A 27527-nucleotide genomic window follows, 5' to 3' on the forward strand; every position below is an offset into this window, starting at 1 on the left:
GAAAACCAACTCAACAGTGTACATAAATAAATAAAGTGAAGATGATACTAAAACATGTTGTAATATACGGATACAACCTTTCGGTTTGTCGATACTCATAATATTTGGTTTCAGTATCCACCTGTGGATATAAATAAGATCATAAAAATAAAATACAGAAGTGTTGCACAGTGCCAGAAGAAGCACTGCAGGAACTCATATTAAGCAGAAGTTATTGGTGGACATATTATTAGAGTGTGTTGACTGCAATCTATCAATAACAATTCAACCTTTGTAAACTTCACATAATTCTGGTTTATTTTGTCTCTTTTGCATAGTTTTCCAATGTCTTAAAATACTATATGCACAACATTGTCAGTCACTATATGCATACTATGCTGTCAATTTGCTATAGATATTGCTTCTTTTTTTTTTCCTATTCTAATGATGATTACACTGCATAGTTCATATGCACATATATTTAAGAAATATTCATTTGTTCTTGGTAAAATTTGTAAACCTAACTGACAGTTGATCTCTTTTTGAACTCGTATAGGCTATTCCATGATGATCACATCAAACAAAAAAGAAACTATATGATTTTTTTCTCCTTTATTAAATTGTTATATATGAGATGCACAGAATGAGTATGAATTAATTTGACTTCAGTAGTCAATGTAGATTTTTAAGTATCATTCATGTACAGAAACACGTAGGCCTATGTAGTTGAATTGACAGTGAACTATGACCTTTGTGTACCCAGTGGTATCACAGTAAACAGTATAGAGTTGAATAGATAATATTACTTGCTGCTGTGTGTATCAGTGTCTCCTCTCTCTCTCTCTCTCTTTCTCTCTGGACATGCCTGTGGGCTGCCTGCCTGTTATGTAATATTTTAAAGCACTCTCGTCGTATTTGGTGTACACAGTCTATAAGGGATTACCCTGCTCGCTCTCCCCTCATAATCTGCTGATGATGACGTTATACTGCAGCTCCTGAGCTCCTGAGTTCTCGCGAGATTATGGAAAACAATCCAGACGCCCTCTCTCTCTTCTCTCCTCTCTCTCTCTCTCTCTCTCTCTCGCTCTCTCAGCTCCCCCCTCCCTCCCTCCCTCCCTCCTCCTCCTCCTCCACAGCCCTCCCTTCCCACGCCCCAGTGCGCTGTGGGATAGTGGTACTATAAAGTATATCCTCTCTCGGAGAAAGATAAGAAGCCCGAGACAGGAGGGGGATGAAGATGGCGGACGCCAAGCAGAAGAGGAATGAGCAGTTAAAGCGATGGCTGGGCTCGGAAACGGACCAGGAGCCTCCTATTCTGAAGAAAAAGAAGACGAAGGTGAAGTTCGATGATGGCGCCGTGTTTCTGGCCGCCTGCTCCAGCGGCGATACCGAGGAGGTGCTCCGTATGCTTGACCGGGGCGCTGACATCAACTACGCCAATGTAGACGGTCTCACCGCCCTCCACCAGGTTTGTGTTGTGTTGTGTTGTGTTGTGTGTTCGCCTGCTTTTTTTTGGGGGGGGGGGGTGTTAACGTCAAGTCGCTGCTACTTCTTGCCATGGCCAGCCAGCATAAATGTTGATAAAAAAAAAACGCACAAATAATCGGGCTACGTTGCTGCTGCTTGTCCTGGAGCACCTGTCAAATGGAAGCCATTCTCATCCCGTTGTTTACCTACCTTTACCTACCTTAGCACACCCGTCTCTTTCGTCGCAGAGTTTTTAGATGAACAACACTGGCTTCTCACTGTTCTTTATGGGGATATTCAGATCCTCAAAATAGTGCTAAACCTGCATGCAAGCTTTCAGGATGCAGTTCACATTAGCAATAAAGCTCTGGGACTACTTTTTTTTGCCTCGGTAAATTAGCCTCAGTCCGTGTGGGTGCAGTCTAATTGCTGTGTGTGCTGCATTTCAGGTTGTAAATTACATTGAAGCCAAACATCCACCGGTTGTTTTTATAATGGTTAATTGGTGGTGTTATTGTTGTTGTTGTACAGAAGTCATTTGAGTCATGCTAGGAGCGTAATGTAAAGGTTGTCATTGATTGATTGAGACTCCATATCCTGGCGAAGTGAATTCCACAACAATGACTATAACCTGGGCTAGCAGGGAAAAGTCGTTTTTGTTGATAAAAAACCCTGCACCGCGGACTATGGCTACTCTCTGGAGAGGAAGCAGAAGCTAACTAACTAGCCTCAGTCAGTCACAACGTCATTCCGCTACAGGGCTAACAAGGCCTCTATCACATTAACACAATAACCACAGTGTTGACAGGCGTGTGTGTGTCGCATTAGTTGAAGTGTGATACAGTTTTTGCTTTTAAAAGAGAGAAGTCATTGCAGTGCGGTGTTTGACAAGCCAAAAATGTATGCTAACGCTACGCTAGCAGGCTAGGCTAATTGTCGTTAGCTGTGTAGCTAAGGTTAATTCATTCGTTAGCCAGCGAGCTAAAGAAACGACGTCAGCTGACAACTTTTGGACACGAAAATTGACGTTCATGTGATTGATGCGTTTTTGGTTTTTATCTCTGAAAACACACACGTGAATCAAATGCTTTTCTATTTTCGGCTGGGATGTCAGCAGTGCTAAAGCTAACTATTTGCCCGCTAACTCCGGTAGCTACTTAACACTAAAGGCTCTGTACTTCCAAAGCCAAATAATGAAAATGGCAGCCCGTAGTTAGACAGTAATGTCAGGTGCTGTCCGATGTAGGAGGCCTTTTGAAACTAAACGTGCCAAATGTCAGAGTTACATAGCTCTATAAACACCAATTAGGTGGTTGAAATATTATTGTAGCTCGATGGTGCAGTTACAGAAAGGAGAGCCCTGACCTGACATGGCCAAGTTAGATGCTGTGATGTGTAACTGTACGTACAGTAAGATTATCCTTTAACATATAAGGTGCTGAAATGTGGCTTTGGAAATCCTCCATTGTAATTAGTGAATGTCTTGTGGTGGTGTTCATGGATTTACTCTTATTTGGATTCATTTTGTGCTGTGACCTCATCTCTAAACCATTCACTGTTAAAGGCATGATATGGTGAAGATTTACCATGAAGGGTCTTTTTCACATTTAAACATTTCATGTGATTGCATCAAGTGGCATTTGTTACACATATGATATTCCTGTTCATTAACACCACCACATTAGTTGATGTACATTTAATAACACAAATCTCTCCTTTTTTAATGATTTTATAATGTCTGCCAGATTAGATTGACAATTTTCCAAAGGTCTCTGACTATGTAAATATAAATATATATATGTATGCCTAATACCTATGACATTGCAGTTTTGTATAGCACCCTAGATGCCTGGGGCAAGAGGGATATCCCAGGTACTTAAAACTAACGAAGGTCTAATCATTGCTTGTGGAGACATGTATTTTCATAGTTGCCCTCATTAGACCAGTAAAGATGTTTTTCCCTCCCATTTGTTAGGATAGTAAGTGTTTAAAATGATCAAAGGATTGACTGAAAACTTCTTAAATGTTTAATGCCAGCATAGATCTCCAGTGATGTCACCTCATTACTCATGCCCACATGTCTAGTCTTAGTAAGCCAGTGTCCTGCTATGTGCACCACCTTGCTACATCATGGTATGTTTGTTGTCCAAGACATTAAAATAATTGATTAGTAGGCTTTCTGAGAAAGGTAGTTTGCTTTATCTTAGGAAGATGAAATGGTTTAGTACTTTTATTTTTTTTTAATGGTGTTGTTAAACCAACCATACTTTGTGCTCAGAGTCGGCTATCATTAAATCTGGAATTAACATGCCCCCCCTTCACCCCCCTGCAAACTCATTGGGTGGAAACGTTGCCTTTTTTTGGGCTGATGTACAGGGATGAGCTAGAGTGAGGAAAGAATTCGCAGTGCTGCTCTCCAGACCTAACCATCTCTGGACGAGCGGCTGCTGTGAGTGTGTTTGTGTGTGTGAGTGAAGTGCGCGTAGGCCGGCATGTGATCCCTGGGTTTTGGGGTCTTATAAAGAAGTTGAAGAAGGCAATACAGGGATTTGTGTTTTTAAAGTGCTAATCCCAGAATTGCGGCCGAGGTCAAGCTTATGTTAGTTTCCACAGTTGAAATGGACAGTGAGACAGTTGGTCACCTGGTGTCATTGTTCACGCCTTTTGTCATACGGTTCTCATTTAAGATAAAAGGCACCACAGAATGAAGTTTTGGAAAGGCAAAACTATTTATTTTCATACAGCTTCTCTTCCCTTGTCACATGAACAGTGAGCCGCTTGATTGTTGCAAACATCACAGGTCATTTTGAGTTTAATTTTGTGCAATAAACTACAGTGGCCTGCTCCGTAGGCTGACTGGCTGACTGGCTGACTGACCTCTGGCTTTGTTGTGACATGTGTCATGTAGTTACATGAGGGCTCACTCCTCACTGGCCGCAGCAGCAGTATCAGTCCCGTCGCTGGTGACCGGTGCAGGGTTATAAATACCCCCACTGCCACAAGTTCTCCTAACTGGGTTTCAGCAGATGAGACTAAGTTTGGATATGACTCAGAGTCTGTAGCTCTGCTTTGTAGTGCACCCCTGGCATAATCTCACATATAGGCAAGAGGTTGTGCCTCTGTGTGAGTCACACACCTTTTGTCCCCCTTTTTAAAACATGACCTCTTGCTGAAGCGCCCCTAAACATGTTGTGTTGTTGTTGTCTCTGTGATTCAGACAAAGACTATTCCAGCCGCTCATGTATGTAGTTGTCAAAGAGTTAGTAGTATTAATAAGACATACCGTCTTTTTATTGGCTTTTTCAAGAAAAATTAACAGCTCAACATAAAGAGACAGTACAAGAAAAACAAGTACAGTAACGGACATGGTAACAAAACAAAAAGCATTTATATTTTGCAGTTGCATAAAATAAGCAAGAAAAAGATTAGCACATTATGATGGGATATGAGGCAAATGGATACAGAATATAAAGTTGTAGTCTCAAATTTTTTGATACCTGAAAGTCTGACTGTTTACAGCTCTGTGTAGCTTCCCAATCCCGTTTGTATCTCAGGATGTAATCGACTTAGACCGACTGGCTCTCCCAAACACAGACTGCTCAGGATTCAGGTGGTGGATGGTTAGAGAAGATGCACGAGTGAGCAAGCGAGCGACCCGCCGAGGGGTCCCGCAGACAAGCGGAGATTCCAGATCCTGTCGGCTAAACTCGTCTCGGAGGGTAGCATTCCTGGTCCCGTCGTCCTAGGGCCCCGTGCATTCTTCAGATGACAGTCGCTGGAAACCATGGCAAAGACAGAGGAGAGCAGACATTCCTCAGCTGTCACCTAAACCCCTCCCCTCCAGTCATTCTCCCTCTGGCTTTGCCTCTCCCCGTACGATGCCAAGGCCCAGCTGACTGTTGCCCACTGAGCTCTATCAAGGCAATTAGTGGCGGAGGTAACCAGGGCTTGTCGCCTCGCTCAAGAATATCTCCACGCTGACCTACACCTGAACTTTTTTCCTTTAGCATTCACCGTCCAAGGTGGCGGGACTCAACTCAGCTTAACATGTCAGAAAGTTTGGGTGTTACAATGCCTGCGCACTGTTGACATTACACACCCTCATTATGGCCCCGAAGTCTATGAACATTATCTTGCACTGTCTCCATGACAACGACTCGGGGAAGGTTGCTAGTCACTTGTGTTGGTGGATTTGCATGTACAGAGTGGGAGTTGCATAACAGAGTGAGCAGAGAGAGAGAGGGAGAGAGACTTTGGCAGTGCATAGCAGTCTGAAAATGAGAATCAACTTCATGAATCTTGTAATGGAACAATTACAGAGCATGTGGTGGGAGATGGCGAGGTGGCTGCCTGCGTTTCTTTTCATCCAGACCAGCATCCATCATATTAGCACATTACATAATTGCAGTGAATCTCGCCGAAGCCCTAACCCCTGAGATTCTCAGCTGTGCTCGAGCCGTGCAGTTGGCCGGCGAGAGGAGCAAAAACAGAAATGCCTTTGACATGTCCCTGTCTTTCCTGATAAAGGCATCATGATGGCATCCCCTTACAGACCACCAGCCCCCCCCCCCTGCACCCCCTGTCTTTCTGCCTCGGGGAGAAAATCCCGCCATCTCATGTGGAGAGAGGCCCCTTGGCTCAGACAGGCAAAACATGTGTGCATCACATCGCCTCCCTGTATTGCTCACCTGTTCTGCTTGTCTAGTCTACACAATAGAGACACAGGTTAGTGACTTACCAGGAAGGGCTTAATCCACATAAATCTGCCGGTGCTTTAGTTTGATGATCATCCTCCGTAATAACGCCCAGATCTGATGACTGCTGGATAAAGACTACCTAGAATTACATATTTTGAGGGTGTGATGTAATGCACAGTGCTGTTTTAGGTCTCCAGTAGCTCGTGGAGTTTCTAGGCATGTGGCCTAAAAGTTAGAGGAAAATCAGCCCGGAGGAAAAAGCTGTGCTCTTTTGCTTGTTGGTTTAATTGGGAGCTCCTGCTGAGATTTGGTACATTAATGCAAAGGATTGTAAACCCACATTTTAAACGTATGGTCACTGAAACAAACAGGCTTCAGGTAGCTTTTCTTGTGTGCACTAAATGGCCTGTTCTTTCAACATGGTTATATTGGCGTTTATTTAAAGGGATACTTCACCCAAAATCAATAATTCAACAATCTACTCACCGTCATGCCAAGGAAGGGCTTGGAGAACTTTCAGAGTCATCAAAATGCTTTTGGAGTTCCAGGGGGGGTCCGGCTGGTAACAGATTTTCATATAATGGTGGCGGATTGTGCTCACTTTTGAATCGTCCAAAACACACACTATGAAACATCCAGATACCTCCATACTTCTCGTCCGTACTGACCCAAGTGTCCTCGAGCTGTGACATGAAAAAGTTGTTAGGAAAAAAATAATTTGATCTGTTTTTAGCCTTGTTGTAGTAGTAGCTCCCAGTGGCTCTGTTGATGTTTGTGCACATTCGCGAGATTTGCTGTGAGATGTTTGTTCATCGTTGTAAACCATTGGATGTATGATGTAAACACGGAAGAACATCTCACAGCAAATCTCGTGCAGCCACTGGGAGCGAGCCGTATGGAGGTATGCATCATCTGTAACAACGTCGCTGTGGTCTCCAGCCAGTTCACCTGCAGCTCCATAGAGGAGCTGTCAGAGGAGCTCTGCTGTTCCTCTCTCTTCAGCCTGGTGTTTGGCTGCACTTTGTATAAAAACAGTTCAACATTGGAAGATCGAAGGCCCTGTCCCAAATATCCACCCTCAACTTCCATCTGAGACAGAGCACAGTGGATCTGGCGCTGATCAGCTGTTGCAGCGCATGTGTGTGTATTTTATAACGGCAAAAAATATATATATCGTCGATTGCCCCCATGAGTGTTTTAATCTTATCAGTTAACGGTTAATAATCGGTTAAGGAGCGTCGGTTATCGGTCATAAAAAAAATTCAAAATGTGCATCCCTAGTAGCATGTTTATTTCTCAGCAGCTGCTTCTGTAATGCAACTTGCCGAAGTGTTGTTGGTGGGTAGATACATAGGCTCTGATGGTGATATGATAATGTAAAAATGAAATTAGAATATGTTGTTGAGTTTTATGGTATGGCACTCCAGGTGGTAGTCTGTAAGTGTGCATCATACTGTTTTGCAGCATTTGATGTCTGGATTTTAGAAGAAGTCTGCTTTCACATCACTTTTTTCTTGCAAAAGGTTGCACAAGGCTTCCAGATCCTTTGTTATGGTTCAAGACTGTCTTACAGTAGCAGTGAGCCACTCATGCATTTCTAACATATTGCAGAATACATTAAGTTGCAACTTAATAATTCATGGATTGGCATGTCGACAGTCTAGATTTTATTGTTCTTTGGTCTGGCTTGAATAGTCAACTGCCAATTGTCCTTGAATGTAATTGGCTATTATCATGTTTTTTTTTTTGGCATATATTTAGATATAATTACCACTTGCCTGTGCCACATGAGTTATGATTGTGTAACGTTGCCAATGACACGTCTTGTTTGATACTTCTAAACTTGGTGTGCAATCAGGAGCCTCCACTGACTCATGTAATTTGGTTCTGTTCAGCGAATACAAAAGACAAATCATCATTTAATTTGCCCGTATTCTTGTTTATCCTTCCAGTGTCATTACTCATAGTTTTGATGAATGATCGGTCGCACGTACGGAAGTGCACTGTTGAGGGTGCAGTCAGGGAGATATTAGTGCAACATGATATTATTAACCACATGAAACAGAACAGGTCCCGCAAAAAGGAAACTGTAACCTCTCTGTTGAGTTCAAACAGATGGTAGGAGCAACTTTGGGAATACAGGGAATAAAGCAAGCAGTCTGGATCAACATGGATTAAAGCCAAGCAAACCACGGTACAACAATAGAAACAATAAGTTGTGTCTTAAATTTTCTGCTGGTCCTGTGCCATTTTTTATTTTAAAAAAGCAATTAGCTGGTTTGTGTGGGGTGACAAGCCTCTATTGTCACTGATAAATAGCGTATTAACCTTTTATATAGCAGTTCCTCTTTGGCAGGTTTGGGTTTTTCGCACAATTTAACTTCTCCCATACAAGTAAAGGTCATCCAGTGCAATGTTGGATTTCTTCCTTCAGAGAATCAATCTGGCTCTATTGAAACCTCAGCGCGCTTGATGGCTCTGTTAATTTTAGAACCGGAGCCCCTGAACATGTATATTTTACCTGCGTATAATTGGCACGTCTCTCCCTGTCAGGCCGGCCTCGCTCGCTGTTTTCATTCAGCTTCCCCCTTCTACCAACCCCATAATCAACGGCAGGAAGTCCTTGTGGTGTTTGCGCGCCAGTACTGTGCAACATGCCAGGTCATCTGCTGATTGTGACACGTCAATGTTGTTTCCCTGCGCGCCGTTTCAAAGATAACACGTATGACTTTGAAATAACAGACAGCCGCTGTGTGAGGTTGGACAGACTGGTTTGTGCTGCAAAAGTGTAATTAATTTTTTTTTTTAAAGGTGGCTTCTTGTTGAAATCAAGTTGTTCAGGTGCAGAGGAACAGTCACTTAACAGGAACTTGAGTATTTGGGAGATTCATATTGTCTTCAGTGAAAGGTGTGTGTGAAAGATGCCCCCACCCCCCACCCCGCCCCCTCCACTTTGTTTGCAAATGTGCTGTGGCAATGCGTAGCAAGGGTGAAATTGCCAGAGGCATCCCCACCTGAGGATCGGTGGCGGCAGGGTTTGCTGTGAAGTCTTTTGAGATGAGCGTCGTCGCTGCAGGTTGGAACTGGTTCACCTGGGGTCGTCAGGAGAATTCCTCAGCAGAGTTAAAAAACCTCCTGCCACGTACGTGTACATGACTATAGATGGCAAGGCTACGGCTACGGACTTGACCTTGATCACAAGCTGAATTTCATGCAGCACGCTTATAAAATATATAGGTACTGTATATATTTCCAATTCAAAACCAGAGGCGTCTTGTGTTGAATCTCTTCCTTCCTGCTCAATGTGTCGATGATGTCTGTATTTGCTTCTCTGATGAGCATTTATCAGCTGTTCATCAGCATGTAGCTGTTTCTACCACATTGTGGACGAACTTCAGAGGCCGATTAAAGAATATAACATGCAAACACACTTATCTGTTTATGTTTCTGTGTCAGATAAAGTGGTAAAAGATCCTGCTGTGTGCTTTTACAGATTAATGGTAAACACTTCCTTTTCTGTCTGACCCGACGTTCCCGAGCTGTGTGTAGTATTGAGTTCCTGTGAAATGTTTGTGGCATGACTTCAGCTTATTTGTTTTGTTGTTTTTTGTTTCACCCTGTGGCACACAGTGTCTGTCTTTTACTTTAACTCAGGTCTTCTTGAAGCCATCCTGCTGTTGTTTGCTCGGCGGCAGTCACATGCCTCACACCGAGCTGTGTTTTTTTTTTTTTTTTTATGAGCTGTTTTTGAACTGAGAACACCTGGACGCCGAGAAACTGTGAATTCCTCATTGTCTTACACAGCAGCGAGCACAATTAAGGCAGAGAGCGCATGTCCATTTGTTGTCTGTGGAAGGGTGAGGTTACATTCTTTCCATTTATTCTCAAAATGGCTGTGTCTTCGGCACATGAAATGAGGGGTAGAGGTGAACGCGGCGATTGTCTCATTACGCACAATCTAGACTTTGTGTTATTGTTAAGCCTGCAGATACGCAACACGATATCCTTACGTTCTCAGATGGGAGAGTTGCTGCTTTCACCTGTCGCACAATACAACCTTTTTTTTTCTCTTTTACTCTCCCAACAAGTAAAAAAAAAAACTGGTGTTTTGATACCGAGTTTCTTTTTAAAAGCCAATATCCGCTGATAGACAATAAGCTTTTACACAGCAGTGTCTCTAAGTGTAATGTTCTTTCCTTATTCTTGATTGCCATTGATCTTAGTTTGTGCTGATCCATGCGTGGTCATGAGATTGAATGAACCTGTTTGCAGTGATGCTTCCCCATTAGTGTTCTTGGGAGTAAGCACATGCAAGTGATACTCCTCCTGCAGATAAACAGCAGTGTCAGTAAATGGGCCGGCAGCTTGACAGGCCGAGTACTTTTGGCTTGTTCTTTAAATGGACTTACCCAAGTATGGCCTGTGTGTCAGGAGCTGATGTTTATATGTGTGTGTGTGTCTGTGTGTGTGTGTGTGTCTATGTTTTTCATGTTTTAAATAATCACAGATAGTTTTAAAGTCAGGTGAATCACTGGCATGGGCATTTCCTGCTAGTGCTTCACTGGATATCGTCAAGAAATTGAATCAGACACACATTATTTTTATTTATTTGTTCAAATCACTGTGTTCATTAAAAATGATTTTAAAAAACACAAATTCATCTAATAAGGCTAATTTCCAAATAAAACAGTCATTAAGTCATCACAGTGACCTCAGACCAATACCACATGTTTTATAGAGCATGAAAGTCAGGTCACTGAGTCCAATCAAGACGATATGTTAATAGACTGTTAAATGAATAATTAATGAACCAAAACCACTCAAGCTGCTATATGGAGAAGTATGAATTCATTATCAAACGACCCCGCCAATTTACGACCCCCGAGATCCAGACACTGGGTGTTTTTATAATTCGTGTCAAATTTAAACAAATGCATCTTGGTTCTTTGGTGAGTGACCAAAACCAATGTAGAGGAATGTTACTCACAGTTTTCTGATTGGATGATATTGATAGTGTATATTATTTTTCATCTCTGCATATTGATTATTTGTAATTAATGTAGCTATCTTGCTTAGGCTTTGTATATACCCCTGTGTGTTTTATTCAGGTTGCTTGAGATGTTAAAAAAAGGTTTCTGTCCATTCTCAGGTACTGAACATGGGGGCGAGTTGGGGGGGGCTGTGTTGCTCTTCTTCTCTTACTGAGGTGGTGATGGTAGGAGGGATCAGGGTGTTGGAGATTTCAGGCCAGAGAGGAACAGGAAGTGGCTGTTTATTTTTCTCATTTCCTCTTTGAGGCTCCACTAGTGAGCTTGCTTCTTCCACTCCCTCTGCTTTTATCAGGGACGCCGGCCTAACATACAGAACACGTACACACATGTAAGCGCCTGCACTGCTTCACCTATTTACATAAAAACCAGACAAACGTAGGCCCTGTGATATTTTTCACATGTGTTGTGCTGGACCAAATTGATTTTTTTTATTTTCTGAACTGTAAAAAATTCTTCTGTAGAAATAACTGAGGCCTGCATTGCATTACTATGTCATTGCTTTGCTATTTATGAACTTCACGCCTGGTTCAAAGTCTTCCTGTGAACTGCAGGGTTGTCTTTTTTTTTGCACAGCTACAGAGCAATTTTCAAAAATCTACCATTCATGTACGGGTTTACTTTACATTTCTACATGTGAGTAGGGTGTAATAGTTGTGTAGATTACAGTGCTTGTTTATTCCTGTCAAAACTATGGGATTGGTCTTGATGATCTTTGCGTGACGGTGTAGTAGTGATTCGGTACGTGTTGCGATGCAGTGTTACTCTGGTGACGATCCATATTTGTGCTGGTAATGACTATAAATTGGTAGAAGGGCTGCGGGGCAAACCCCGGCATCCACACTATCCATTTAACCTTGTGGGTTCGGAGCTTGTTTGGCGTGAACGGTGACATACTGCCAGCACTGTGGAGGGGAGGGGAGGGAAGGGGAGGGGGGCTACTATGGACCATGCTCAATGCCTCTTTAGTTGACTGACTGTCAGTGACTGCTGACTGAGCTATCTTCTGTCCTCTGTATAGCAGCCTCCACATAAGGCTTCTATTATATGGAAATATCAACAGAGGTTGTATTCTGCCATCTCTCTCCGTGGCTATCTGACCCCTCTGCCTCCCCTCCCCTGGTGCCCCCCTCTTGCCTTTGGACCCCCTCACATGGAAACAAACTTGGCTCTCAAGCGGGGCTATTGTTTTGGCTGCCGAGCGAAAACCCAAGTGAAACGTACAGTTACAATCTCGCCGGCATTTTTCCCCCCTCTTCCTCAATCCTGGTCTTCTTTTTCCATGGGAATCCCAGGGCCATATATGGTCGTCCTCGGTAGCAGCAGCAGCAGCAGAAGCAGCAACAGCAGCTAAAGTACTGAAGGCAAAGGCTGAGTGTGTGTGTGCATGCGTTTGTACGTGTGTGTGTAGTCTGGTTACAGCTCCCAACAGAGCTCATCTAGTGGAAGGACCCAGCTGGTCGCCCTGCAGCGCTCCAACCCTCCCCCTCGTACCCTCTAGCCTCCTGAACCCTGCCAATAGCACAGAAGCTGTGAGCTCTTTGTCTCAGGCGTAAACACAGACGCACACACACACATGAACACACACACAGATGTACCATACCTTAGAGAATTAACCTTCACGCTATAGTCTACGGTTTGGGCCAATCATCACGCTGTTCCTCTTTTGCACGTCTGGTTTGTTGTATTTCCAGTTTCATTTTTTTTGCTTTTCACCCCATCTCTCTGTCTGGGCTAATCTGTCCTACACACATACACACACACACACACACACACACACACACACACACACACACACACACACACACACACACACTTACACACATGCAAACACAGAAACATAACGCACTCATACTTACATGCAGGCGGTAAGAAGGAATTCCTTTTGTGGAAGTGGCTGCGCGCCTCAGAGCCGATGACGTAGCCCGCGAGGAGTGGCCAGAGCGCTGATGCCTGAAGCCCCAAGGCTAGGAGTATTACTTATCTGGGAATTTCTCCACTGGTATGCTAGTCCAGGGCCTTTGCTGCTGCTGCTCACTGGCTAGGTGATTGCACAGAGAAGTTGTACTACTTACTAGAGGGGGAGGGAGAGTAAAGTAAAGCAAGAGAGAGGCCAGTTCTCTGAGCTCCAAGAAGAAGCTGCTATGTCGTGTCCATACTGTTGCTTTATATGGGAGAAAAACTGCTCGTTTCCTATGAGGGGGAAAACAGAAAAACCAGTCCTGTGTTATTAAGATTTATTGTGTATGCCCTGAGCGCCAACAAGTCTGTTTCTTTCTCTATTTTGCACATGCAACTTGTGAGAAACCTTACACCATAATACCGAGATAATGCTCTAGTTTCCTCACAGATACTATAGGGGTTCAGTTCAGCCATCATCCAGCTCACCACAGAAATTACAGCACTCCCACCCCCCAGCCACCACTTCACATGTAAAGAGGAAAAGTGAAAAGGTCTTGCTGAACCCTCGAGTCTAGATGACTGTGTGTGCAAAAATAAGAAAACAGAGTTTGTTTTTATGGGTTTGTTTTTAATGTTTTCTTAGAGAGAACGGGGGTGATATCATCTCTCTTCCCCCACACACACACCATGTTTTTTTTTTTTTTTAAAGGGCACACAGCGCCTTGTGGTTGTGTTGGTGCTTTGAGCTCAGCCAAACTCCTCATCACGGTCGTAGTGAGAGTGACTCAAGCCTTCTGTGGGTTGGGGCGGCGGTGGTGGTGGTGGTGGGGGGTTAAACAGCTGCTCCAAAGCTAAACAGTTCCCCCTTCATCACTGTTGTGATCTCTTAGGTTAGTTGCTGTTGTAGTTTTTTACTTTTTAGTGACTGAAGCTTAATCCACATCCCTGCACAGAGTTTAATGGGCACTATTAAATTCAGTTGTCCTTGGTGACATCTGAGGATTATCAGGGCGAATCTGGACATCATTGCTGTTGAGTTGGGAACGACTCTGCACCTCGAATCAAATTCCCTTTTCCGCCGATGTTGTTGGCAAATAAAGGCCGAACCTAAAGCTGTGCATAACTAAACACGCAAGGCAAAGATGTGTGCACTTGGATTAATAACAACATGATGAATTATTTGTTTAACACAGGTATAGAGGAAAACATTCACAGTTCACTCAGGGTCAGTTTTTTGCTTCCTGATCGACTGAGACACAAACAAACCAGGTAGATTTTTAAATAACTAAAATGTCAATGTCTCAATTTATAATAGACTCCTTTCCTTTAATAATCAGGCACAAGGAACTCTTAATATTATAATAATAATAGAATAATTAAAATAAACTCATACTCAAGTACTCTCATTCTCATTTGCCTGATAATGTTTCCACATTTTAACGCATTATGAAAATAGAGACTGAATTAGTGCCTGGCTTTCATAACAGTAGCTTAGCTGAGTGATTCATAATTACACAGCATTTGCGTCACATGTGCGATATTCACTCTACATGAGCGTTTTAATGACCAGCTGTATCCCATTCACTCCCCCTCAGTTTTTTGGGGCTTCATCTGTGGCATCGCCGGCCGATTGTTTCTCATCACGTCCCCTTACCACCCAGGCACACTGTTGTCCGTCACGGGTGTTATACCATGGGTGGTGGGGGGCACGCACAGTCATTGAGAGCAGAATAGCTCGCGAGCACAATGGACACAGGCCGCCCGCCACCGAGTTCCACTCTCAGCAGTAAAAACTACAGGCGCCACAGCAGCGGCAGCTTTTCGGCAGGGTGCTGGAGTTGGCCATCTGAGGGTGATACTAAAGGAAGTCAAGGAGGGGAGGGGTCTTTGAGTGTCTCCTTGATGTGGAGTGCTGCTAAATTAAGCTCGGAGCTCTCTGCACGATGGCCCACTAGATAATAAACCTGCCCTTCTTATACACACAGTAGCTATACCCCTTCTGTATAGCAGCAGGAGGACTGTGGCTTTTAAAGTGTTTTGTCTGGGATGTCAGACTTGTCTAACTGACAAGTAGCATGTGGTGCAAAAAAAAACTTTGTTGGAGCTTGTTTTGATGGTTGCTCAGTTGTTCAGGCTAAGGTAGAAGATAAAGGATGAATAAAAGATGTGAATGTGCTTGAAATAGTCTTAATAGATGTCATGTAGTGAAGTCCAAACCTGTTTACTGTAATAATGTGAGGCCTGTTCTGCAGACTGCACTGCACATGCTGATAACACAGCTGAGTGTCTCCTGACTGGGCCTCGTCTCTCTTCATGCAAGTTGTATCTTTGTGTGTTTTTTCAATAGAAATGTAAACTGAAGATTAAAATAAGTAGCGTATAAGACATCTGCATTTTCTTTTCTTTTTTTACCATAAAAGGTCATGAGAATCGCTCCAATAACAGTTAAAAGTCCTGCCTGCTAGATGTTAAGAAAATAAAGATGGCACCTCGAGATGCCCCCCCTCCCCCCCTTTCAACATTAGTTCTTTTTTTTTTGTTGATGTTGTCTCACAGCGGTTTGCTTTCTGCGCTGCCTTCAGGGGCCGTCCGAGCAACCCCCGTGTGCTTTAAAATGAAGCCTTTTCTCTATTTATTTATGTTTCTTACAAAAGCCTGACAAGGCCTGAACCCGTGTTCTCTTTTTGGCTTTGTCGTCATGGCAACAGACCGGGCTCTCTCTCTCTCTTTTTCTTAGGTGCATGTCATGGGTGCATTTTTTTTGGTGCCGCTGCTGAGAAATGGCTTAGCCTCATCTTCTTTTGTGGCGCTAGCAGGGAGCTAGGGCTTTAATTCCTCCTTTATTATTTCAGGATTAGAGCGGTGTGCATATAACGGACACTGTATTGTTTCTGTCTACATATTTATCGCCGTTGGCTTAGGAAAGTTTATTAAGTTAATCTGTTGATGGTTGCTTATAATCAGTCCCCACATGGGTGCAATAAATTGATGAGTGTGTGAAGTAGGAGATATGTACATGGTCCTGCTTTGTTTAACTTTCTATCTTAGGAATTTGTTGGCCAAGTGCAGCTCTACCCCGTTCGAAAACGCTGACAAGATATTTGCATACATCCAGCATTTATGACTGCTATTTATCTAGATAGATAGACATGTTGACATTCATATTTCCCTATATCAACAACATACTTTCACATTCTAAGGCCAGAATTTCCTTAAAGTTTTCTTTTTCGTCTCCTGTCATGTTTCCTTCAGGTGCTCCACATTAAGCTTTGGCTGACTCAGGGGACAGGTTTCTCTCTCCTGCTCTTTCATTAAGTGCCACTTGAGGCCAGTTCTTTCTCGACAAATGCAGGCCGACCCTCCAGTGACGTCCGTCTGCTGTTTATTTTAATCTGCTCCCCATCCAGAGCGCACACACACTCATAAACACAGAGGACACATTTGGTAATTTAGAGCCAATGTTTTGTGGATTTGGAAAAAGAACATGGTAAGAGCTGGCGGCCCTGTGTTGTGAAACAGGATGCTAAGTGGTCTGTCACAGCGTACGCCATCAAATAAGCACTGCTGGAGCATTACAGTAGATCCCACTGTACAGTGTAAACATGAGATGGCCTGGGGTGTTGGATCTCAGCTTTTCTGCTCTTTCATTTGTCCATTGCTGCAACATTTCACCAACTGTGGATCATTGATTTTTGAGACCCTTGACCCCTGTTTGACCTTGGTTTTTTAGAGCTTTGAACTTTCAATTAATTTCTAATTAGCTTTTCTTTTAAAAACTTGATTTTTTTTTCTTGCTAACCACATCACACAGAGCCTAATGGATAAACGGCTGTTTTCAGATGCCGGCCGCTCAATGCGCATCAAACTCTTATCGACCTATCAAATGGAGCATCCTGTGTCCATTGATTGGGTTAGCACTTGATTTTGTTTTCGCTGTTACGTCACCTTCCCAGAAGCCTCAGTTTCCATTAGAGGGGGAACCTTTTATCTGGAAAGGCAGCAGCAAGGACTCATCCTGTGTGCTCCTGTCGGGCAAAACTCTGTGGCTAACATGCCTGTCAACGCTCAAAGATGAAGTAAACCTGGGAATTTACACACAAATCCTGCAGTACAGTGTGTAGTTGTGATTCAAAATGACGTTTTAGATTCGGTTTATTTCATATCTTCGTCTTGCTTTTCACTTTTTTCCTCCCGTGTGGTGCCGTCCATCTTATTGCCGTAACGCTTGACAAGGCATCTTCTCTTTCCCCCGTCGCTCGCTCACTGGCCAAACAGGTTTAAATGGCAACGTCTCGGCTCGGGGAGTGAGTCACCACATGTCTGAATGCTCCGCTGCGAGCTCAGCACAGGTCTCTCTCTATATGTGACTCGGGGGCTGATTTGTGATGTGTGAGACAGGATTAAGCCCACATTGTTTCTTTATATAACTTTAATTAACAGTCAGATCCTCTTCTTCTATACACCGTCTGACTCACTCACTCACTCGCTCTGCCTGCTGTCAGATATCAAATATTTTGCAGATTTATATAAACCATAGCTAGTGCAACGTGGCTGCCCTGTTACATAGCTGTACATGGTTGTGGACTGCAGCAGCGCATGCAAAGATGCATTACAGGCTTTCAGAGGCTGCCACGCTCTAGAAATAAACCAGAGGATGCTGTGATACTTTTCCCTGCCCCTCTGGCCACTACACTACACATACTCGCTGTAACTCTGGCACCTGTCAGCCACAGACAATTACAGCCATTAAGGGATTACCTTTGTTGGACTCCAATAGCTGCTGGGAGGAGCCAGAGGAGGGACGGCCTCCCGGTGACGCACCGAGGAGAGGGAGGTCACAGCCGGCGCTGCTGCGTTCACCTTAAGGGGCTTGTTTCCATTCTCGGGAGAGAGGGGGAGAAGGACTTTGAAGAGATAATGAGCGTGTGGGGAATGACTGAGGGGGAGGATTTAGATGAGAGGCAGATCTTTTTATTTTAGGCTTCATTTGATTTTACAGCGGTGGCAAATAAAGAAGACGAAATGTCAGCGAAGGACGTCCGCCAGTCGACACATCGAGTCAATCTCAGAGAGACGGCTACAAGTTGTCTCATGTTTCCTTAACATCCTCTGTTCAAGTTAATAGTCGAACACCTAATACTGCAGCTGACACAAGACACACACACAAACACTCCATCTGAGACTGCGTGAGAGGAAATAAGTACCCAGTCATGTGTGTGTTTGTGTTGTAAAAGCAAAACTCGTTCCGAGAATTCAAAACAGACTGTTAGTCATAATACTGTAGTCAATTAGCAATGATTTTTCTAACCAACGGATTCATTTATTAAATCAGAAAAATGACTAATTTAATGATTAATTCTGCTCCAGTTCTAATGGGTTGCATCACATTTGCAGCGTCAGCCTGTGGAAAAGGAAAAGGAAAAAACCAAAACCAAAAAAAAAAGGAAGAGAGACTGTAACAAACTCACTGATTCCCATCCAGACACGCTGCTTTCACTTTGCATTGCCAATTCAGCAAACTCAGTGGGCCGACCATCATCTTTTATTTTGAATCCCACAAGAAAGTAAATCTCTGCAAGGACGGGCACAGCATCACGTGTGGGAACAAATTAAACCCTGAAGGTGAAAATAATCCACCACGCTCATAATTACACGCCTGTAGAGTTTTTAAGTGATTGCTGTCAATATGATGATGAGAAGTGGAGCTATATGAGGATTATACTTCAACATTGTTTATTCACACACACACAACAACGTACTTTGTGTGAATCAGGTCTCCCATTGAAGCTATGTAAAGCTTATTGAGGGAGCCTGGATACATACAACATAAAACAATACAGCACATACAAAACTAACAATACAGTACATTAAACATTAACAGACATTAGACAACATGGGCCCCTTGCGTAACAACAGGAGCTTTTTCAGAACATGTAAATATGAAAACAGTTTGCAATTCAATTTACATTCAATTTACTGTGGATCAGATGCTCTATGGTTGCAGCTTATATGTATTAAGCAATTTAATTTTTAGCTTTTTCTTGAAAATGGAGATGGACGTCTCCACCTTCAAGCTCTCATCTAGCTCGTTCCAGAGCTGTGGCCCTCTGCGTGCAAGAGACAGTCTAGTTCTTTTTAATCTTCTTTTTTTCCCAGTAATTAGGTGTTTTTTTCCTGGTATCATACGTATGCCGAGGACCGCAAACCGGAACAAGCTCACACTGTCTAGGGTTGGTTTTGTGGATGATTTGATGCATCACACAGGCATTGTGAAATAACCTGAGTAAATCTGGCTTGGCTAAGGCCTGTTCTTTTGGGGTTTTTTTAAAGCCGTGAATCACATCTGCCTTCGTCGATGATGATAATGATGATGATGATAAATTATGGGTTTGGATGAAGGGGACCACAAGCCACCATGCTATTTTTTTTCACACACAGATGCCGTCCAGCTAACGAACCCGTGACACCGGTGACATTTCAGAAACTGGCGCCGGTAGAGAAACATGTCGCTTTGTGCTCTGCTACACACACACCTCCTGATAAAGTCAGATAAAACCCGGTCTGTTAAGAAGTCCACCTGCACCTGAAGAAACTCTTGTCAAAGAGCCTGAGCAGCCACACACACAAACACACACACACAACCAGACCACATAACACACACACACACACACACACACACACACACACACACACACACACACACACACACACTGTCAGATAAGCTCGGTGAGGCCTTTGCAGCCGCTCTTCATCTCTGGCCATGTACGGCGTTGTAAACGGCCCAAATTTGGACAAGGATTCCAGCCAGATAGTCGTGTGCCCTGAACGTGAGGCCACTGTGTGTTCATGTGTATCTGTTTCCCTTGTCAACGCTTTCGTTGTCATAGCAACCCCAGGAAAGAGAGAGAGCAAGAGAGAGCAGGAGAGTCTATGCAGTGATGGGAATGTGAGTTGGGTTTTATATTGCTAAGTATTTATTCTGGTGGATTAGAAGTTTCTATCTTAATGATGATCATTCAGTGTTTTTAACAGTCAAGTGTTTTGCGTTGTTTGTGTTGGAAAGCTGCGAATGCACCGAGGAGAGCAATTTTCTGTATTTTGCACATTAGGACTTTTTTTTTTATTTTTTATTCCTGACCAATGTTTTGCAGGTGACCTTGTTGTGAGGTAACTGCTTCACCTCAGGAGCTGCTGTGCACCGCAGCCTCTCCACCGCTGCTGCTCCTCAGTTTTGTTGCTTTTAAGATGTCGAGCAGAAATGTGACCTCCCTGACAGCGATCGCCTTCTCCCACATGTGGCCGAGTAAAGCTCCTGTTGCCCTTTCAGGATAAGAAACATATTTTATCTTATTAAAATATAATCAGCATAAACTATGTCCAATAAAACATTCACTTTATTACGCTCACAGTCCATTTGAGAAGTTTCAACATTTTGGATGAATAGTTCTTCAAAATGTATCATCATGAAGTTTCACAGCCAAAAACGCCTCCTTCAAGTATTTTTGGAGTGTATTGTTTCCTTCATTAGACATTAGATTATTATTATTATTGTCATTAGACAATAGATAAAAGATGGGAAATGAGCATGTAGCTGAAGAGAAACATTTTGAATTTGTATCATAAAGGAATCAATGCATTTTTGAACAGAAGATGCATTATTACATTATACATCTTGCAAAATACATAAAATTTGCTGGGAATAGTGTCGACTAGCAGGTCTAATAACAAAGTGGTGCTTTTTATTTTTTTAAAAAGTGAATTTCCCCTTTGCATTAACCCCCACTTAACTAACAGTGAAGTGCAGATTGAATACACAACAGGAAGTGGAAGTACGCCCACCCTGGAGCGAATTCTGCTTCATAATGTTGGTTAAAAAAATCACAGCATCTCCCACCTCATGAGTCAGAGTGTTTTAAATTAGAGCTCTCCCACTTGAAGCTGCTTTTTTTTCTTTCTTTTTTTCTCTTTTGGGTGGGCATCGCTTTTGTTTTCACTTTCACATCACAGTCATATACGGTTTGGTTTTCTGTACTGGAGGTTTCACAAGTGCAGTTTCCTACCGGCTGCATACGGCAGGTGTGTGAATCCACCAGGAGCTCAGCTCTTTGTTGTCTGTGACAGTCGAGGATGTGCTGATCATCAATGTTTCATGTTGTGGTGGGCGTTTTTTCTATTGTTCAACTCAATATTGTTATTTTCTCCCTTTTTTGGAGGTTTTTGCAGTTTTTCATTGTCCACTCCAGACTGAATTAATCACTGTTTGGAAATCTGAGCTGGATTTTCATCTAAAGGTGTAGAAAGTTCTGACCCTGATTAATTAGGCTAGCTCGGGCCTTTTTAATGTGGCCTGACATCTGTATTGTGTCCCCATCAGCAGCAGCAGCAGCCGTGAATGGCACAGTCCCTAATGATCAGGATTGATTAAATGAAGAGGACGAACTGGGTGCAAAGTGAGCAGGCAGAAAAAACTGTTGAACTTGTTTCTGTTTGACCACAAATGTGGATTTAATTGAGTGATTCATCAGCTGCTCAGTGCAAGAGGAGAATGTCCAACGTGTGTGTTGTGGTTTGATTTATCAGACTTGAGGAAATATTTGGCCAATGTACAAAAGCAGATTTTTCTCAAATAAAAGCCAAGTTTTTAAAGTGGAAATTAACTCTCTATTTATTTATCTACAACATAGAGTAGCAGCCTATAGCTCCAGAGCCTTCATCAGCGCAGCAGCGCTTTACTATGTGGTATTTCAGGCACCCCTGCTATGTGCAGGCATTTTGGGAACGCTCCAGCTGCCGAAATTCCCCAATAATTCTGCATGCACGTGGCGATCCATCAGACGCGGTGCAATTCTCTTTCCAGTGCGAGCTATTTCTGACTATGGCTCACAAAATCCCACTCACATAGGTTCATGCACACGTAGACACACACATACACACACAGGGCGGGTCGTGCTCTTTGTTTTGTTTTTGTTTTTTGTGTTTTTTACAGTAGTCTTACACCTCCCCCCCTCTCTTCTTCTCTGTCTATCTCAGGCATGCATAGACGACAACGTCGACATGGTGACTTTCCTGGTGGAGCACGGAGCCAGCATCAACCAGCCCGACAACGAGGGCTGGATCCCCCTCCACGCCGCGGCCTCCTGCGGATACCTAGACATAGCAGAGTAAGTACTGACAGGCCTGTATTCAGTTTCTAGGAAGCGCTGGTATCTGTTTCATCAGGTTTGATTTCTGCAAACTCATTCTTACATCCTGTTTTGTTCCAACAGGAGTTTATTCAAAGAAAAACAACTTTTTGTAACTGTAGTCATCATCATGATTTGCACAGCTCCACCTGTCAGATCTGGCTCTGTCTGCTGCGCTGAGATCCAGATGTTACTAAACACTTTATTTTAATTTCTAAAGCACACAGTGGGCTCCAGCTGAGGCCTACACTACTTTGTCACCTCTCTGCGCCCCCCATTAGTGACCTCTGTCTTTATATTGCTGCTAGCAAGATTGATGCCCACTCTGTGGGGCTTAATGTATGGCTCTAACTATAGTTTTTTCCAGCTCAATAAAGCGGGGGATGTGTTATCTGACCATGTTCAAGTTGAACATCTGAGCTCATCCTGTGGACTTCCTGCAATTAGCATTTATTCTGACATTTTACCGTCACACGGTTGACTTTAAAAAGATCCATGAAAAGCGTGTTTTCTTTTGAGATCTGTAATTCAGATATCCTGCCTGAATCGAGAGCTATCATTTTCATCATCATTAGCACACGGTTGCCATCACATTTTGACAGTAGCGGCGGCCCATCTGATCGCTAACAAACACACATTGTTGGTGATGTAATCAAATATGGAGAGATCGGTGTCGGCCCGCTATATCTGGAATCGAGCTCCAGGGTTGCCCCCGTAGTCCTTTTCAGGTAAGAAGGCTGTTCTTGGGGCAGCGAACACAACACAGATGTTATCGGTGGATATTTAAACAGGCTGAGGGGGCTGAAGGAGCTCGCTTGTGCTCATTGTTCCGCAGATTGGGAGTGTGCTGTGACCTGTTTTACTTCTGTGTTACATTACAGGAACCTGGCTACAGATCTCTGCCCACTATTAATGTTTTCCCCTAAAAGTAATAACCGCAACCTGCTGTAGAGACAGAAACACACTTTTTGTTTAAACTGTTTGCCAGTTATATTCCTGCTGGTATTTAAGATGTCATCTGAGAGGCGGTATTGAACGAAAACACGGACAAATGAAACATTAGCCGCTTCAGTTAAATGTCTACCCGATTTTCCGCGATGTTTAACTTCTCAAACTGCACCAGTCTGTGCTCAGTTGGCCCCCGAACGCAGCATCAGTACTGGGCTAGTGTTACAGAAAACAAGACGTTTTTTGTTTGTCACGTAGTGAATGAAAAGGTCAAGTGGCCGGTCTGATACGAGTGAGTAATGGAGACATCATGTCATGGGGAGAAACGCAGCAACCTGATGTGGGTGGCGAGCTCTGTTCAGCCTCTATTTAGCCCCAGCGACTTCATTCACAGTAACGGGAGCAGCACAGCAGCACGGTGTCTGTTCGCCCCTGGTGTCACCACAGCAGGATAATGGCAGGGTCGGTTAAGAGGCGCGCAGTTGGACGCCACGCCACAGAAACCATCACACCCAGTAAAAAACTGACCCAAAAATAGGCAGAATAGAAAGCACAATCAAGACGATATAAAACCTTGAACTGCGCAGCCAGTCGGTTGGCATCTCGGTGAGGGAGGGGGGTCATAAGCACTGAGGGCCTTTCAAGTGGTGTGTCGGCCTAATGAGAAGGGCCTGAGTCTCACCACAGCTTTAATTGGAAGCAGCTGAAGTAAAGATGTCGAACGGTTAAAAAGGTCTCGAATCAGAGGAGAGGAGACAAACACGTGAAAGGGTTAAATCACTGAGGAGCCGGTCGTAGGTGTCTGGTGTTGTTATATAGGGTTTCATGGTTATGGGTTTCTGTCATGCGAGAAATTCTACCCTCAAAAAAAAAAAAAAAAAATCAGATTATCTGTGTTGTATGAAAGTCACCACAAACATCAGCCATTTATTTACAGAATAAACAGAACTGTCAGAGTTTAATCAGACGATCCAAACATTGTAACTTGTTTCTACTGCTGGATATCCGTCAAACATTCCTGCAGAAGTTTCTGATATTGGCAGATGTGCACATAAAAGCCAATATGACCCTCTTACAGATATATTTGCATGAGCACATGTTGACCAGTGAGTTGCAGAAGCTGAAACAGAAACACCAATGATTTTTTTTCTAAATATCTTCATACAGTGAAGAAAAGAAGGGAAAATAAAGGAAACTTTGCAAGGACAAACTTGCAAATTTAAGTGAAACTGAATTACTCACTTTGGGACCAAAATAGCAAGTATTTGCTTAATGCTAAACGCAACTGAAAGGTCGACTATGATAAGATCTACTGCAAAGTATAATGCAAAACAAGAAATATATTTCCTTTTCCTTTTTTTTTTATCTCTCTCACAAATGTAACTGTCATAGAATATCCAAGTTTTTTTTCTTTCTTATAAATTTACGACTTTAATCTTGAAAATACTGAGTCGCACACAGAAGTGAACCATCTCCTCTTCCAGCTTTCATAACAATAACCAAAGTAACTTCAGAGAGTGGTTCACTCACACCTGCTGGATCAGTGTCTCTCTTCATTTTGGCTCCTTGCTGTCTTTATGTCGAGGTGTGTCTGGTTCACTGTGTTTACTCAGCCTGAGCAAAGACCTTGTATAGTTTAAATACATTATGTGCCTTGAGTTTTCAGCACGCGTGACACTGACGCCTCGCTAATTGAACACGTGGCCTTGGCAGTCTGAGCACACCCTCTCGTCTCTGTGGGGCTTTTAGCAGCAGTTTGGCAGCCATTTTAAAATAGCACAGATAATAATGCGGTTTAGTCATTGTTACTAATGTAAATGGTGAGTACGTGTTTGGCATTGAGGCCTGTGATTGGCAAGACAGTGGCCTCATCAGTTACAGGAAGTGGCACGTGCCTTCACGTCCTCTACCTCTCAGTTGGGAATGTGACCCCTAAACTTTCAAAAACAAAATTCAGCAGAGTTTTTATTCATGTTTGCAAAAACATCTAGTTTAACATGTGCAATGTGTGTGTTTCTTTCTCTCTCAGGTATCTCATTGGCCAAGGTGCCAGTGTAGGAGTTGTGAACAGTGAGGGTGAGACGCCCCTGGACATCGCCGAGGAGGAGGCGATGGAGGAGCTCCTACAGAATGAGATCAACCGGCAAGGTACAGCATCACACACCTGGACTGCTGCTGCTGCTTATCAGCTGGTTTAATAGTGTCTCAAGTAGATGTAGCTACTGATAATAGAGGAAATCTAATCTGAGGATTTTTCAAGGTTAAGTGCCATCATGTAACACATCTCAATCATAGTAGATCTAGAAACAATCCTGATGTTGTAAAGCGTGTTAAAGGTGGCACAGTATGTATGTGTGTGTGTGTTTTTCATGCATGTATGGGTATGTTGTCAAATAGGATCTGAATTCTCATTGAGTGTCATTCACCTGCTGTTTTTCACTTGTCTGCTTTGATGAAATCTTACATAATGCAGAGCAGCGATCCAGCTGTGCTTGTGCGCCGTCATGTGATAATTCAAAACTGAAAAGTCGAGTCTTTCTATTTTTGGCCAGGGCATTCTTTAGATGATGAAAGGCCCTCCCCTATGGTGAGAGGCCACGCACAGACGTGTTTACTGGCCCCGGGCCAGGGGGGTGCTCCTCAGCTCATATTCACTAATAAAGGTTGGCTGGCTAGAACTTATGTGGTACGTTTGGCTGTTCCTTAAAGGGATAGTTCAACATTTTTGACAAATTGGCCCATTGCCATAATGCCTATAGTTTTAGGAGTAGGTTCGTTACCTTTAATTGTCGGTGCAAGCTATTTTTAGAGTGGTGGAGCAGAGCCGTGAGCTGCTCAGAGCTACGCTACAGAAGCTAATGGGATTTCTTGGTTTCCCTCATCAAACTCACGGCTCTGCTCCACCATTCTAAAAATAGCTTGCACTGACAATTAAAGGTAACAAACCTACCCCTAAAACTATAAGGATTATGTCAACAGGCCAATTTGCCAAAATGTTGAACTATCCCTTTAAAGAAACAGTACCACATTAAGGCTCTGTGCATGCAAAGCTGGTCTGGCTGTACGTGCACCTGAAAACAGCCTCATTAGAAAGGTAAATAGTGACCCTGGCCACTGGGTGAGAAGATGCTGACTCCACGTCTTCTACCGCATTAGCTGACGTTTACCTCAAGTGTGTTGAAAACCAACCCGTAACCTCAGCAACCTTGAGCAAAAGAAAGAGGACCGTCTGTGTCTCTTGACAGTCTCATTTAACTCGTGGTCCAAGTGTTTGAAAGCACATGGCACCCGGCGATAATTACACCACGGCGCTTGTTTACATGTTATGCTCCTCGGGTGTGTTATGTAACGTCGGCGGAGACGCTCACACCCGCCCGAACCTCAAGCATCTCGGCCAGCGGCACCTGTCAGCTTTGATTTGCCCGATTTCCCGGGCGACGCGCCGCCTGGTTCAGAGCATCCCGACCGACCGCTGCCTCAGCTAAGATCCATCACTATGCAAAGCAAAGCCAAACGTATCTTCATTCAGCATGCTCAAAGATTTCACAGCACTCAGACTCCTGAATAGCTTTTTTTTTTTAGTAATTCGAGTTTTAGACTTATTTATTTATTCATCAATGCAGACTTTGGAAAAACAGCTTTTTGACATAAATCTCCACTGAAGAGTGAATTTGCGATGATCCTGGCCCGGGGGCAGCTGCAGACAATCCACGGCTCAGTTCTCCATGCTAGAGGTAGCAGGCAGCATTATGCAACTAGCTGTTGTGTAACACTTCTGTATGTTTGTAATGTGATTTTCTCCTCTCAAAGAGACACCAGTCATGGGGTTAAACTTGTTAGAGAGTAGCCATGGTTTCGCCCCACAGCAGAGACAACCTCTAGATCCTCTCCCTGACCCTGATTTGGGTCAAGTGACTGGGCAGCGCTGCCACCCTCCTCTCCGTCTCCATCAGCTGCCGCATGAAAGCTGCTCTGTCCTTGTAACGGACTGAAGGTGGAAAACCTCACAAATGTTTCTAACTGGCACGCCGGCGCGGTCGACAGTGTGGGTCATTAAGATTAGACGGCTTTATCTTCAGCTCAAAGTGAAGCTGTGAATTTTCTAGTTCCCTTTTTTTTTACTTTTCTTTTTAAAAAAGAAAACAGGAACTTTAATAACCACAGCTTGCTTCAGGGTGGATTTCTATAGATATTTCATTTTGCCATTGCCGGACATCCTGTAAATATACTGTCAGCGAGGTGAATCAGGAGGCATGTCCTTTTTTGGTGTATCGGATTTTCTCTTTATCTTAATGCTTAGGTAG

The 27527-nt window shown here is 43.4% G+C and overlaps 1 protein-coding gene across 12 annotated transcripts in view; it reads left to right on the top strand.

The window, feature by feature from the left end:
• The first annotated feature begins 1095 nt into the window (after window positions 1–1095).
• The window catches only part of ppp1r12a (protein phosphatase 1, regulatory subunit 12A), a 47477-nt gene continuing 21045 nt past the window's right edge, over window positions 1096–27527 (top strand). For 5 of the 12 annotated variants that reach the window (XM_085768828.1, XM_085768825.1, XM_085768832.1 and 2 more), the window contains exons 1-3: window positions 1096–1447; window positions 22124–22254; window positions 25253–25371. In XM_085768828.1, coding sequence (XP_085624954.1) covers window positions 1211–1447; window positions 22124–22254; window positions 25253–25371 — 487 coding nt within the window. In that variant the 5' untranslated portion in view covers window positions 1096–1210. The remainder of the gene's footprint in view (window positions 1448–22123; window positions 22255–25252; window positions 25372–27527) is intronic. The other 7 variants (XM_085768827.1, XM_085768829.1, XM_085768831.1 and 4 more) reach the window with 4 other exon arrangements.

Source organism: Trachurus japonicus, chromosome 23 (assembly GCF_045865225.1).
Source record: "Trachurus japonicus isolate A0001 chromosome 23, Traja_1.0".
Classification (NCBI taxonomy): Eukaryota; Metazoa; Chordata; class Actinopteri; order Carangiformes; family Carangidae; genus Trachurus; species Trachurus japonicus.